At 39.2% G+C, this 14460-nt stretch overlaps 1 protein-coding gene across 1 annotated transcript; it reads right to left on the reverse strand.

Annotated features, from left to right (window-relative positions):
- Nucleotides 1–2356: 2356 nt before the first annotated feature.
- LOC147177534 (hatching enzyme 1.2-like) lies at nt 2357–6844 on the reverse strand. Its single transcript, XM_086071569.1, has 9 exons — nt 6737–6844; nt 6608–6635; nt 6472–6519; nt 6178–6309; nt 5456–5576; nt 4728–4906; nt 4179–4260; nt 2988–3112; nt 2357–2763 (listed from the first exon to the last, which is right to left on the reverse strand). Exons 1-9 carry the CDS (start codon nt 6788–6790, stop codon nt 2753–2755), a joined length of 780 nt encoding a protein of 259 aa, XP_085927695.1. The 5' UTR covers nt 6791–6844; the 3' UTR covers nt 2357–2752.
- Between the last annotated feature and the right edge of the window lie 7616 nt (nt 6845–14460).

Raw genomic sequence — 14460 nt, forward strand, 5'->3', positions numbered from 1 at the left:
AAAGAGATCATCATGGCCAATTTGAAAGTCTTAAATTAATTCCAGGACAAAGGCACAGAGTAATATACTGTGGGCTTCTCTTACTGGCCTCAGTTTGCACAGCCAGCATTGTATCATCCAATAAAATAATCTACATCAGGATTTTTAAGGGTTTATTTTTTGTTTCAACAGTCATTCCTATAGGAGAAAGCAACTTTTAAAAGCAACAGCAGTCCACTGGGCACTATTCCTGTTGCAGGACGACCTATGTAATATAATTAGCAATTGCTAGACTTAAAATTATTATTATTTTTTTATTTAAAAGTACATTGATGTGATATATTTTTGCATATCATTGAAATGAATGGGTTTTAAAATTAATGAACAATGAAGAATTGAAAAATTATACAAAGTGTCTGTCCATTTAGAAGTACTGTACATCAATTACAAACACTAGGCCACGATGTTCAAATGGTGTAATCTGGATCAACAGTGTATTCAGATTTTTTTGCTATCAAAGCAACTTGGATTGGATAAGCCTGACCAATAATTTCTGTAAGATCACTAAATCCTGTTAACTAGTGCTCTAAATTAAACTTAATATTATACTGAAGGCTACATTTAAAAAAAAATAATACAAAAATACCTGGCCAGCATGGGATCACTCAGTGTATTTACTTGATGAAACAGAAAGCACAGAAAATACAAATACCCAATTTTTAATTATATATTTTCAGCAGCCCAAACTAATTTGCCTAATAAAAAAAGCAACTCTCTGCTTCAGATTCAAACTTAAAGGGATACTTGATTCATTGAGCCATTTTCAGCAGCAATAAATTAATAATTTGTCCTGAATGTATTTGATAAATTTATTATTTTTCATGTTGAATTAATACCTTTAAAAACGACTTTTTCCACTTGCTATCAAATGAAGATGGCATCACCTGTGCTGAGGAAGTAGGTAACGACTAATCATGGCTCAGTTTGCTGACCAAACGCAGAAAACAGATGAGCCATGATTGGTCGTTACCTACTTCCTCAGCAAAGGTGATGCCATCTTGAGTCAATGGCAAGTGGTAAAAATAGTAAAATAATGTAGTTATCAAATTCATACTGGACAAAACACTTACTTTTTACTAATGAAAATGGCTCAATGAGTTAAGAATCCATTTAAATTTGATACCTTGAAACTTTTTTTTTTGGTTAAGTATTAGTTGAGGCGATTTGTGTGCCTCAACTACTTGCAAGAGGAATCCCAAGACATGTGCAACATTTGCTTGTATTGTACTGTACAATATTGCTGCAAAGCACTCGGTCCTTCTCTGTGATGTGCACGTGAGCCATCTGAAAATGACACACCAAAACATTCTGTAGTAGTTTCCAATTTGAGTTAGAATGGAACACTTCATTTTTTATTCATGCAGCTTTTGAGACACAGGAAACACCCAAAGTCATTTGATTTAATTTATCTTTTAATGGTCTGTAGTGTGAAGTAGTGTATCATTTCAACCAGCTCAGAAGCTTACTTCTATCGTTTTTTTTGTTTATGTTTTGTTTTTTAAAGCTTTTTCTACATCATGCATGCTCCACCAATGCTCAGATGAGCACGAAGACCCCTGACTGTTTTACTCTGACTGCACCTATCAGCGTTTATCTTGCCTTTATAGTAGAGTGTGCGGAACCCTGCACACTCCACAGTTTCTTTTGTCAACTGTGGCTGTCGCTTTAAGATCGTGCACGTACTCGCACGCGCACCATGAACGAGCCTGATACAGATGCTGCAGTTACGCTTTGGGCCAGAGGTGGCAGTCATGAGTAAAAAAGTGACAAACTGCACAAAGATTCTTTAATAATTATTAATTTTGTAATAATTGCAATCATGATTCATACAATCATTTGTTTTTTTGGGTAAAAAACAAGAAAATGTTTAAACATGTAAAAAATATTAAGACAAATACATTTATTTTAAACACTATAATTATGCAAGTTCCTTTTGGACCAAACAAGATTTATAAGTCATAAAAAAAAAAAGTGCAAATATATCAATTCAAGTAACTCAAAATTAGTATTAATCTTTTTTTATTTTTTATGATTATGTCGATTTTTTAATTGTGGCATAAAATAATTGCACAGCCCTATAGTAATTATTACAATGAACATGACATTGAGTTCAAACCCCAGGCTGTTGCTTGAACATAATTTCACAGCTTGATTAGAGAAGGGAATACGCACCATTGATAAAAATACACAACACATCTCATCAATTTTCTTTTATTCTCCGAACATCCCCATTCACCATGTACTGTACATCACTCAAATGTAATTATTGTAATGTTGGACAAATATGCCTAAGGACATCAAAACATTTCAAAAGAAAAGATGCCATTTTAAATTGCTCTAGTGAGGCACCAGTGTTCATTTTAAGCTTTCTGTTGCTTTAAGTAAAACTGTATCTTGTATCTATCTACCCTGGTTACAAATACACTCGTTAAAAGAGTTTCTTAGTTTTTTAGTGTTTGAGTAAATACAAATATAATTTTAGGAATGTAGCCTACGGGCACATCTCTCCTTTACCTGGCAAATACAGTATTATGCCAGTGTACAAAAAGGAAAAGAGCAAACGGCATAATAAAGCTAATCAGAAAGTGGAACGCGACTTCAGCGAACACAGCGTGGATTTCCCTTCTTCAGTTCATTTCCATGGCAGATGATGTCATCTTGTGTAATAATGATGAGAAAAAAAAGACTTGGGAGAATCTGATGGGCAATCCCTCTATTTTTTACCTGGGAAAAAAAAGTGTGAATGTATGATTGAATTGCCAAATGACGATATCCTTGTTAATGTAAACTACTATATCACGTTTTCAATGCACACAATATGAAACACAGATTACTACACATTTCAGTTTGATTAGATAGATTACAAGCAATTAGATGAGAAGTTACGTTATCTGCAAGGTTATTGACCAACTTATCACACTTAAGAAAACTGTGGTTTTCAAACCTACCACATCCATATAGCGCATTGACACGTGCAATGTCATTGCTGCTCATCTCTCTTGAAAGACCAAATGTAAGGTCAGGATCACTTTTGGCAACAATGGTTGGTAGTCCGTTTTTGGAGAAGGAAAATCTGCATGAAAGATAATATCAAAATAAACAGCTTTGGATATATATATGAATGAAAAGCAGTTCGGTTTATGGAATTACTGAACATATAAACATAAAGAAAACACATTACAAGTTTAAAATATAAGTTGAAGTAAAAAAAGAAAAACAAGACTAGGAAGAGAGAAAAGAGTTGATATGTTCAAAAGGGGTAGGAGGAAGTTAAAAACGTATCTAGTCAACCACTTATTTGTTTTATGTTGATAAAATTATAAGGTTAATGTATTTCAACAAAAGGAAATGTATATATCTAGTCATATATACAAGTGCACATTTGCCAGCGACACATGTACATGAAATTCATAGGCATATATCATAATACATTTATAAATCATATCCCCTTACTCACATATACCATTTTCATTAGACTCATACCGACACATCCAAAGAAATGACAGCATATATACAATTTTAACAGCTCATGTCTGATTTAAGTTTTTTTTTTTAACTTTGCTTTTAAACAATTGTTTAAATTCAGCAAGTGACTGACATCTTTTCAGGTCAGTTCCAAAATCATTCCACAAATTAACACAGAAACACGCCTTTGCTGAATATTTGTTCTTGTTAAAAAAAAAGTTTAGACACTTGTACACCTTATGTTATAAGGACTCTCTCTAATTTAATTAATTACTAATTATACATAAAGCTAATTATAACTTCTATTTGTCATTGGGGTAGATTCATTGCTTCACCTTGCAATTTTATTTAAAGAAATAAAGACCACGGACTCTATTTTCATGCCTGATCTATCATGAGGCGTGGTGTCAAATCTATACAGGGGCGGTCTAGATTAGGAAATCCAGATTTATTGTTCTATTGTTCCTTTTATATCCCAGAAAACTGTCAACATAACTTTGTGTGTTATTATTTGGGTCTTGAACATTTTAATGCAATCTTGAGCGTGGCATGATAACTCCTCAGTAATTGTTTAAAATTTGAAGGGTTTCTACAGAAAGAAGAATTATGCCAGAATTCCTGATACGTTTTGTAGATGGATAAAGTATTTCATTTTAGATTTGCCAAACACTTACTTGGCGTAGTGCATGGTCGAGTTAAAGTCGTAGGGAGTACCCAAGTTATTCGTCTCCACCTTCACAAAGTTGTCTACATGATCTACACACAAAAGGAGACAGGAATAAAATATTGAAATGGTGATGCTGTCTAGTACAATCCTCTTTCTCTCTCTCTCTCTCTCTCTCTCTCTCTCTCTCTCTCTCTCTCTCTCTCTCTCTCTCTCTCTCTCTCTCTCTCTCTCTCTCTCTCTCTCTCAAAAAAAAAATGTTTCTATAATACTGCATCCTTAAAGTTGGTATTATACAATACCTTATATACACTCACCAACATTAACACATCCCAACATAATCATGCTAAATTGATAATTCAACTAGATAAAACAACAACAATAAAACACTCACTTATTAAGTGTTTTTGTGGGAGTGCAAAAGTGTATGCCGACACTTTAGTTGCATCATTAAACACTGAATGCAGTGAAGTGTTTAGCTCTGAATGCAAACTTTGTCTTTGATGTACTTTAATGTGGTTAAACACGGCCTCTTTGAGGTTATATCAGGAAGGCTCACCTGAAGCGATGTTCTCAAAGTTAATGGTGACGTGATCATCTCTGTCAGACCGAACTTGCTCATGGTGGAATCCAAGAGCATGAAGAACCTCGTGCTGCACAGTGCGAAAGAACACACAGCCATTTTTCTGCAAGGAGATTTGCTGTCCATTCGGCCTGCGACCAAGGAACGACCAACACCTGAGCAAATAGGAGATGTGTCATCAAAGATATGTTTCAAACCCAAACTACAGTAGAGTTTTCCCCTATCCAAGTTGCCCTCTCTGTGGTCCAGATGGTCAACCCGTGCATCCACTAAGAGATCCGGCTGGTTGCTTCGTTCAGTGAAAGGCTATGAAAGTGTGTTTGACCCCAGGTGGATTACTTCAAAGAGGAAGACTAGATTTTAAGTATATCTTTTACAACAGTAGTCTTGGAACCTTTCTTACACATCTCATGTAAGGGTTTAAGGGAGTTAAAAAAACGTGATCCAATAATCTTTTTCATCATAAAGGGTCTGTGAGCCATGCTTTGTCTGGTCCCTCACCAAGGACCTGTTTGCCATTGGTGACCCTGCCAGGGGCATAAAGTCGCAGAGAACTTAGCTCCTAGCCTCAGATCGTTGGGACACACAAACCCCTCCACCACTGTAAGGTAACGACGCACAGAGGGGCTTTAGAGTCCAATCACATTTAAAAAGGCCACCAACACATAGCATCTACAGTTAATGTACTGTGTGCATATCTCTACCCTTCTCCAGAGACGAAGTGCAGGTAATCTCTTTGCCACCAGCGCTTCGGCATAAAGCGAATGCAGGTTTTTTCGTGGAAACTAGTCAAGCCTTGCATGATGATGGAGCGCTCTTGCGAGCCTGTGGAGTCAAATGTTGAACAAGAACAAAATAAAACATAACAAATAATAACATGGTTTATTTGTATTTATTTTTTAAGTTGCAGAATCAAAATTCACAGAGATGTCTAGATGATTTAATATAAAAATAACTGGTTAGCTCCTTTATTTAAACCGGGGGTGTGCAAACTTTTTCTTGCAAAAGCCACCTACTGATAAATGGAAATTCTGATGTTTCCAGATGTTTACATACAACCAGTTTGCTTGGAGATTTGCATGTGGTGAGTATCAAATTGTAATATTATATATATTTATATTAGTTATTCATATGTTGGTACAACATAAATATTTTAACTTGGGAAATCAAGAGATGGTATTCCTAGCTCCATGTCACTTGCTCTCTGTGATGGGCAGGGTTCAAATGGTTCATCTGTTAATGATTTAGATACCTGTATTTCTGCTGTTGCAATTATAACATAACAAAGTGTATCGAGATGTGTCGTGGTTTGATTTAGAGCAGGGATTGGCAATTAATTCATTATCATGCCTCAAAATGTCTGATTGAAGACAATATTCAGCTTTTTCGTCTCATAATACATGTAGTACAATAACAACAGACTTACTGAATACACTGGAGATAACGATGGGCACATAGACATAATCCCCTGTTTTAGGCCATTTACATCCTATGGCTGTGCAGGGGACTGCATTCCTGAGCAGATTAATTGCAATGTCACCATGTACCAGATGTTTAGCTGTCAAAGAACAAGCAGAAGCATTTTTCTATTAAGCAATCAAGATTGGTCGTTTAATTAGTCTGCATTTTTCCACTTTTAAAACACGTCACGGAAAATCCTGAAATCTATCAAACAATTGTTTTGTTTATTGTTTACTTGTTTAGAAATGTGTTCTCTTACTTGTGTTAGCATTTGCCTTCTCAATTATTCCAGTGATGTCCAGGTTTTCTGTGTGAGGGAAAGATCCAACAGTTAAAGAATATCACAAAAATTATTTGGAATGCTATAAAATTGTTTTGTGAATGATTTCACTTGCCTATGTCATCGCCACTCACAGATACTGTCTGAAACACAAAATAATCATTATATTACACATTTTTAATAAGACAAAATAAATAAAAAGTAATTGAATTAACACATATTTATCTAGTCTATGTAGTCTTACTGGAGGAAGACCCATCAGTAACAATTGGAGTATAAAGAGAAATGCTGGAGTCATGATTGGAGTGATGATTGCTGTTTGATTGTAGTCTGTTGTTAATCTTCAAATCTGGGGGAATAAAGCAAACGTAAGTTGTTTATAATACGTATATTGAATGTTCCGTTCCGTTCCGTCTTCAATTCCGCTTATCCGGGGTCGGGTCGCGGGGGCAGCAGCTTTAGCAGGGAAGCCCAGACTTCCCTCTCCCCAGCCACTTCAGCCAGCTCCTCCGACGGGATCCCAAGGCGTTCCCAAGCCAGCCGTGAGACGTAGTCTCTCCAGCGTGTCCTGGGTCGTCCCCGGGGCCTCCCGCCGGTAGGACATGCCCGGAACACCTCCCCAGGGAGGCGCCCAGGAGGCATCCGAACCAGATGCCCGAGCCACCTCAACTGGTTCCTCTCAACGTGGAGGAGTAGCGGCTCGACGCTGAGTCCCTCCCGGATGACCGAGCTTCTCACCCTATCTCTAAGGGAGAGCCCGGCTACCCTGCGGAGGAAACTCATTTCGGCCGTATCTTGAATGTACTACAGTAAACTTGGCGTACCTGTTGTCTCAGGGCCTGGATTCTTCAATGCCGTTGCTCAGCTCTTCATCTTTATATTGCTTTCATGAAGGGTGTGTCTGAGTTCTGAATTCTGAATACCTCATTCATTAGTGCACATCAATGTCAGATTAACTATTTGAATTCAACAAATGTACCTTAAAGAGATTTTCCAGGTATTATTTTTGCATAATATCCAGCATAATTTGTAAGCACAACTAAGTCTATTAATAAACAAGGAAATCAAGGATGATTTAAAAAAATATATAATTTTATAGTTTTGATTTTTACTAACTTGCCTGAAGCTAAATTACAATCAGACATAAAACAAATTGAAATGGTGAATGCTTGTTTTTGTAGTTTAGTTTAAACATTATCATAGTGTGCATGTGCCTAATCTGACCAAAAACAAAACAAAACAACGGTACTGTGTTCATTTCTGTCAGTTGTATCTTATATTTACAAAATTACAGAATAAGGAATAAGCAGAAGTGTCAACAGGAGCCTTTGGGTGAGTCTGGTGAATCTCTGCAATTTCGGAACGGACAGACCAACAGTGGTGAAAGCATGTCTTCGGTATCAGACATAACGTGCCGTGAAGCTAAATACAATAATGTTTTAAACACATTTATCCTTGATATGATGTCTGATGGATAATTTCATGAAGTGTGGTTATTATCCTGACTGACTGTGGCAGCTAACAAGTTAATGCAGCTTTATCAATGTTTGCACTTTGACAAAATTGCAGGTCACAAAAACACAAGGAATTAAATATAAGAATAAAATTCATATATTAACCCCCCCCCCCCATTTTAATCTCAGCCTAAAATTTGAATATTATAAAATCATGCATCGTTTTCATTTTTTTGTATTGAATTTTTTTAAATAATAACAATTGCCAATAAAATAAAAGAATGATAGATGGATTCATGAGTCAGTGTGGGAAGCTTTAGAAGCTGTCAGTTAAAGTGTTGACTTATAATTGCAATGTGAACTCAACTTCCTGAGACAGCGTTTCAGAACGTGCAGTTCTTTTAACAGGAATGCAGTGTGGCCACATATTGTTCTGTGCATTCCTTTTTTCTGATTATGCTTGTTGCTTATCAGCATTGCACAGGCAAATAAATGGAAAATTGAGGTAGTATTTCTTGTGTATTGTATTTAAGTTGAAAATATAAATTCACTTTTAGTAGTAAAAATAATAGCAGTGTATTTCATCTCCCAATGTTTTTCATTCACCTGACGAATGCGCACTGCGCACCAACATTCGGTGAGAGGAGAGTGGCCACCATTACTACACTGAACACATGGTTTGGAGTGTTCCACAGATTTTTTGGTCAATTTTCGTTGTACATTTTATTGCCATTTGGCACAAATGGATAAAGTGTCAGACTGGCACAGAAGCAGACAAACACATAAAGCACTTTAGGTCAGTTTGGCAAACCTCTTTTTTTCCCTGTTTGTGTACATATGGCCATTTTCCAGTCAGCCACAGAGACAGACGCAGACATAGACACCAAGTCATATATACATAGATACGGAGACGCAATGTGTTTCAAATCCTGGTTGGACCAGACTTTAGTCAAAGTGCAATTTCGAATAATAATCATTGTCTAATTATTTAACATCCTCTGTGAGTCATCACCTTCTTGTAGTGGAGGGGTTTGCGTGTCCTAATGATCCTAGGAGCTATGTTCTCTGTATGCCCCTGGCAGGGTCACCCATGGCAAACAGGTCCTATGTGAGGGACCAGACAAAGCATAGCTCAAACAGACCCCTTATGATGAGTAAAAACACCAGGGGCCCCTTCTGGAGCCAGGCCTGGGGGCGGGGCTTGAAGGCGAGCATCTGGTGGCCGGGCCTTCACCCATGGGGCCCGGCTGGGCAAAGCCCGAAAAGGCAACGTGGGTCCCCCTTCCTAATGGATCATCACCTGTAGGAGGGGCCAAAGGGGTCGGGTGCGTAGCGAGCGGCCAAAGGCGGGAACTTTGGTGGTCCGATCTCCGGCTACAGAAGCAAGCTCTTTGGACATGGAATGTCACCTCTCTGGTGGGGATGGAGCCCGAGCTGGTGTGTGAGGCAGAGAAATTCCGACTAGATATAGTCGGACTCTCCTCTACACACGGCTTGGGCTCTGGTACCAATCCTCCGAGAGAGAGGTTGGACTCTCTCCCACTCTGGAGTTGCCCACGGTGAGAGGCGCAGAGCAGGTGTGGGCATACTTATTGCCCCCCGGCTTGACGCCTGCCTGTACATTGGAGATCACCCGGTAGATCAGAGGGTAGCCTCCCTCCGCCTTCAGGTGGGGGGACGGTTCCTGACTGTTGTTTGTGCATATGCACCAAACAGCAGTTCGGAGTACCCCCCCTTTTTGGAGTCCTTGGAGGGTGTGCTGGAGAGCGCACCCTCTGTGGACTCCCTCGTTCTGCTGGAGGACTTCAACGTTCACATGGGCAATGACAGTGAGACCTGGAGGGGCGTGATTGGGAGGAACAGCCTCCCCAATCTGAACCAGAGTGGTGTTCTGTTATTGGACTTCTTTCTTCTCGTCAAAGATTGTCCATAACGAACACCATGTTCACACATAGGGGTGTCCATATGTGCACTTGGCACCAGGACACCCTAGGCCGCAGTTCGATGATCGACTTTGTAGTCGTGTCATTGGATTTGGACACTCGGGTGAAGAGAGGGGAGGAGCTGTCAACTGACCACCACCTGGTGGTGTCGGCTCCGATGGTGAGGAAAGATGCCGATCAGACCTGGCAGACCTAAACGTATTGTGAGGGTCAGCTAGAAACGTCAAAGTCACTTAGGTGGTTGGAAAGCTCCTCGTTGGCAAGGCCCCGGCGGTGGATGAGATCCGCCCGTAGATCCTAAAGGCTCTTGATGTTGTGGGACTGTCGGGGTTGACACGCCTCTACAACATCACGTGGACATCGGGGACAGTGCCTCTGGATTGGCAGATCATGGTGGTGTTCCCACTTTTTAAGAAGGGGGACCGGAGGGTGTGTTCCAACTATAGAGGGATCACACTATATTCAGCGGTACTGGAGAGGAGGGTCCGTCGGGAAGTCGAATCTCGGATTCAGGAGGAGCAGGGTGGTTTTCGTCCCGGTCGTGGAAGAGTGGACCAGCTCTACACCCTCGGCAGGGTCCTCGAGGGTGCATGGGAGTTTGCCCAACCAGTCTACATTTTTTTTGAGGATTTGGAGAAGGCGTTCGACCGTGTCCTGTGTGGTGTGGTTCAATTTCGTTGCATTGTCATTAGCCCATCAAACTGCCTTCTTTTCATTTCGTTCCACTGCCTCCTCGTCCATTGTCATTAGCCAACCAAAATGCTTTCTTTCCATTGCAAATCAAAGACGTTAGCCACAGGGCGGAAGCTGGACGGCGGCCATCTTATCACTCCCATTTAGCGACCAGACTACTGTATGAACTATATGTACAGTACAGGCCAAAAGTTTTGACACACCTTCTCATTCAATACATTTGCTTTATTTTCATGACTGTACATTGTAGATTCTCACTGAAGGCATCAAAACTATGATGACAACTATGACAACTAACAAACACATTTTGAGTTATGTACCTAAAAAAAAAAAGTTGAAAATAATTAAATAAATACATAAATAAATAGCCACCCTTTTCACTGATTACTTTTTTGCACATTCTTGGCATTCTCCCGATGAGCTTCAAAGGTCCGTGTTAACAGATGTTCGACAGTACTATACCTAATTACAGTATATTTTTGTTATTTGTGGACAAAACTTAAATTCAAACATAAAGAAAATATTTTTCTTCTTACATCAAAGTTTGCTCAAAATTAGAATTATAGTTTTAACTGCATCGGTAAAATGGGTTCACAAATGCAATTGTTACTGTGTGAATCTGATACATGTAAGAATAAGGGGATACAAACAGGTTACACTACACGGTGGCGTTGTCAACACGTTTTGAAAGGTATGCATTTAATGAGACAATTTTAAAAGTTGCATATTTTAAATACAATATAGCTTATTATGATTGCATCTCTCAGCCCTCAACTGACTTTGGAGAGTTAAAAATAAAATTTAAAAAAAAGGGGTGGAAAGGTTCAAATCCCACTCGGAGCACATTACAATACAACTTCATATAATAATCATTGTCCAATTATTTAACATCCATTTTATTCAATGACAGCTGACATTATTGTTATAATAAAGCATTCCACATACACTCAAATATTCGCATGCAGCTTTCAGCATTCGCACGCAATTTCTCCAGAAATTGCACGCCTAGTTACATCTAATGTTCTCTTTCTTTGAGTGCACTGTCTTTAGTATATCTCAGTGTGGGCTGTAATATTTTGGTTTAAAATTTAGCATCTGTGAGAGTAGTAGTTGTCTAAACTGCTCTGAAGGAAGCTGCATTTTGTAATCTGAAACAGCGTATGCGCATGAGTGCATCATGAGTGATTGACAGGTCCGAGTCTGCCTGTCCTCATTTTGCCTGCACAGAAACTCCAGGACACCACTGCTGAAGAACATACATCTGTGACTGTGTTGATTCATAGACCAGTAGCCCTATCTGGATCTCTACCCCGATTCTGCCCTGCCCTGCCCTGTCCGCCTTCTTGGATGGGTGAGGACGGAGTCCACCTGTCCTCATTGTGCCTGCATGGCAACTTCAGGGCACCTCTGATGACTAGCATGCATGACGGTGTTGATTCAAGCCTCTGGGTTTGAGTTAATTGGTGTGGGGCCACTTCTTACTTTCGTAACACCTGGTCTCTTTATTTCTTGCGCTCAGTTTCTATAGGTGTAGTGGTTCTGCATACCCATAACCACCACACACTAGTAGCACTGACTGGTTGACTATACCTGCCTTGCCCTGTCATGTCCCATGCTGTCCTGTTCTACAGTCTTCCGTCCTAAATTACAGTATAGTGCTATTGTGCTGTCTTTTGTGTGCAACTGTATGAGTTTCGCCATGTGCTCTCTGTTCTTCCTGTCTGTCCCCTCTCAAACCTCATTTGGTGCAACTGCATGTACCAGAGTATATCAAGCACCCTTTTTTTGCACACAAAAACAGTTTTTCAGACATTAAAAGGTAATCAAATCCCCTCCCTAATCTGCATGACCTAGCACCTAAACAGGACAGGTTTAAAATAAATATGTGAATAAGATATGAACTGGCGGTAGAACGGACCCTTCACAAACACTTCAATATGGACCAAACTTGATGCATTGCTTAAGGTGCCTCTGTGTGTTTTTGGAACCAAATTTCAATGTTGGTTACAGAGGTCGGTTTCCCGTCTATATTGATGGAAGCCGGAAGGTCCCTCAATCTGTCAATGACAGACAATTTGTTGACGATTGACGGGAAACTTCGAAAGATTAACGAACTAAGCATTGACGGCCCGTCAATGTAATTGTCCATCCGTTAATACATTCGGCAATCCGTCAATGACGGACGTCCCATTTTGCTGAGGGATTGACGAATGACGGAAACATTGATGTTTGCTCATTTTGCTGAGCAATCAACGAATGACGGATTGACGATGACGGAAGTGTGTCCCGACTGTTGACGATTGCCAAATGACGGACGCTCAAAATTTAGTGGCGCGCCCACCTCTGGTCGGTTAACACCATCTCAAGCAACTCACTCAATCCCACAGTTACCATAAACTTTAGCCTGTAATGTTTATGGACCGAGTCACTGCCACCTGTAATTGACCTGGTTTTAAGATTTGGAACATACGCTTTTCATCTGAAGATCCTGTAATATTTCCAGTCAAGCAGGTCACAGCTGTTTGACATCCACCTTCAAGCATAAAAGAATGACGTGAGCGTATTCAATGTTTTATAATTATGTTTTGTGCAATCCACATGAGTGCACCTGGCATTGCTTTTATGTTCTGATTTTGCCAGCAGTAACATTTTCTGGCAGCTTAATTTTCCATTCAGCGTGTCGAGAAAATGTTATTGAATGTTGTTAGCAGTTTAAACTTTTATTTAGTATATATATATATATATATATATATATATATACTAAATAAAAGTTTGGTTTAGGTGTGAGAGTCAAGATTCACTTTTTATAGTTTAAAACGCGTTTTCAGCCTCCTTATTGTACACTTCAGGTGAAACTGTAAACATTTTCTAAATGAGCTTGCGCACAATGAAATACATGCTGGAATCATCTTCAGGATGCTAAAATACACTAAATCCAAAACAATTGAGATACAACAACTTTGAATATAATAACAAATCAGGTAAATTTCTTGCAAACCAACTTCAACGTAATCGGGAAAAATCGCTTATAACGGCTATTAAAGGGACAACTGGTGAATGTACACAATCACCAGAAAAAATTAATCAAATTTTTTATAATTATTATCACAACCTCTACTCAGAAACTAACAAGCCTAACCCAGAGCATATTGAGGCATTCCTCAGTAGCTTAAATATACCTCAGTTAACTACTGAATATAAAGATATGTTAGATGCACCACTTACTCTAAACGAGTTGTACAATAGTCTAGATAGTATGCCAAATGGCAAAGCACCTGTCCCGGATGGTTATCCGGCTATATTTTTAAAGCACTTCTGGTCAATGCTTGCTCCACTATTCTTAAGAGTAGTAACAGAAATTAAAACTAATGGTCACATACGCCCACACATGAATACAGCAGCAATTCAACTTTTATTAAAGCCAGAAAAAGACCCCACCCTTCCATCAAGTTACTGTCCGATTTCACTAATTAACACTGATATTAAAATTATCACTAAGGCTTTTACATCTAGATTAGAAACAGTAATCCCGACATTCATTCATAGCGACTGTTGGAAATAATTTCTTTGATTTCTGCGTGTTCAAATAAATTCAAAGTTGAAATCTGTGAACAAGTTTGCCAGCTTTATTTCAGATTCTGAAAGCCACTTGGAGCTACTGCTCAATCATCGCAGCTCACCCACAAATGTGTTCTTCTCAAAGTTCATGCATGCATATATACAGAAATCGTTCCCTCCCCCTTCATTGACAAAGAAAGTACCATTTGGTCTGTCCGAACATGTGACATTTCCTCTCACAACAAGTCTACACACCCCCTCTTCTTATCTTAAACACTTCCTAAAGGATGTGGGCAACTTGCCCCCACCATCTCCCTGCA

The sequence above is a fragment of the Leptonotus elevatus genome, chromosome 3 (assembly GCF_054856555.1).
Source record: "Leptonotus elevatus isolate MCC_2025b chromosome 3, RoL_Lele_1.0, whole genome shotgun sequence".
NCBI classification, from domain to species: domain Eukaryota; kingdom Metazoa; phylum Chordata; class Actinopteri; order Syngnathiformes; family Syngnathidae; genus Leptonotus; species Leptonotus elevatus.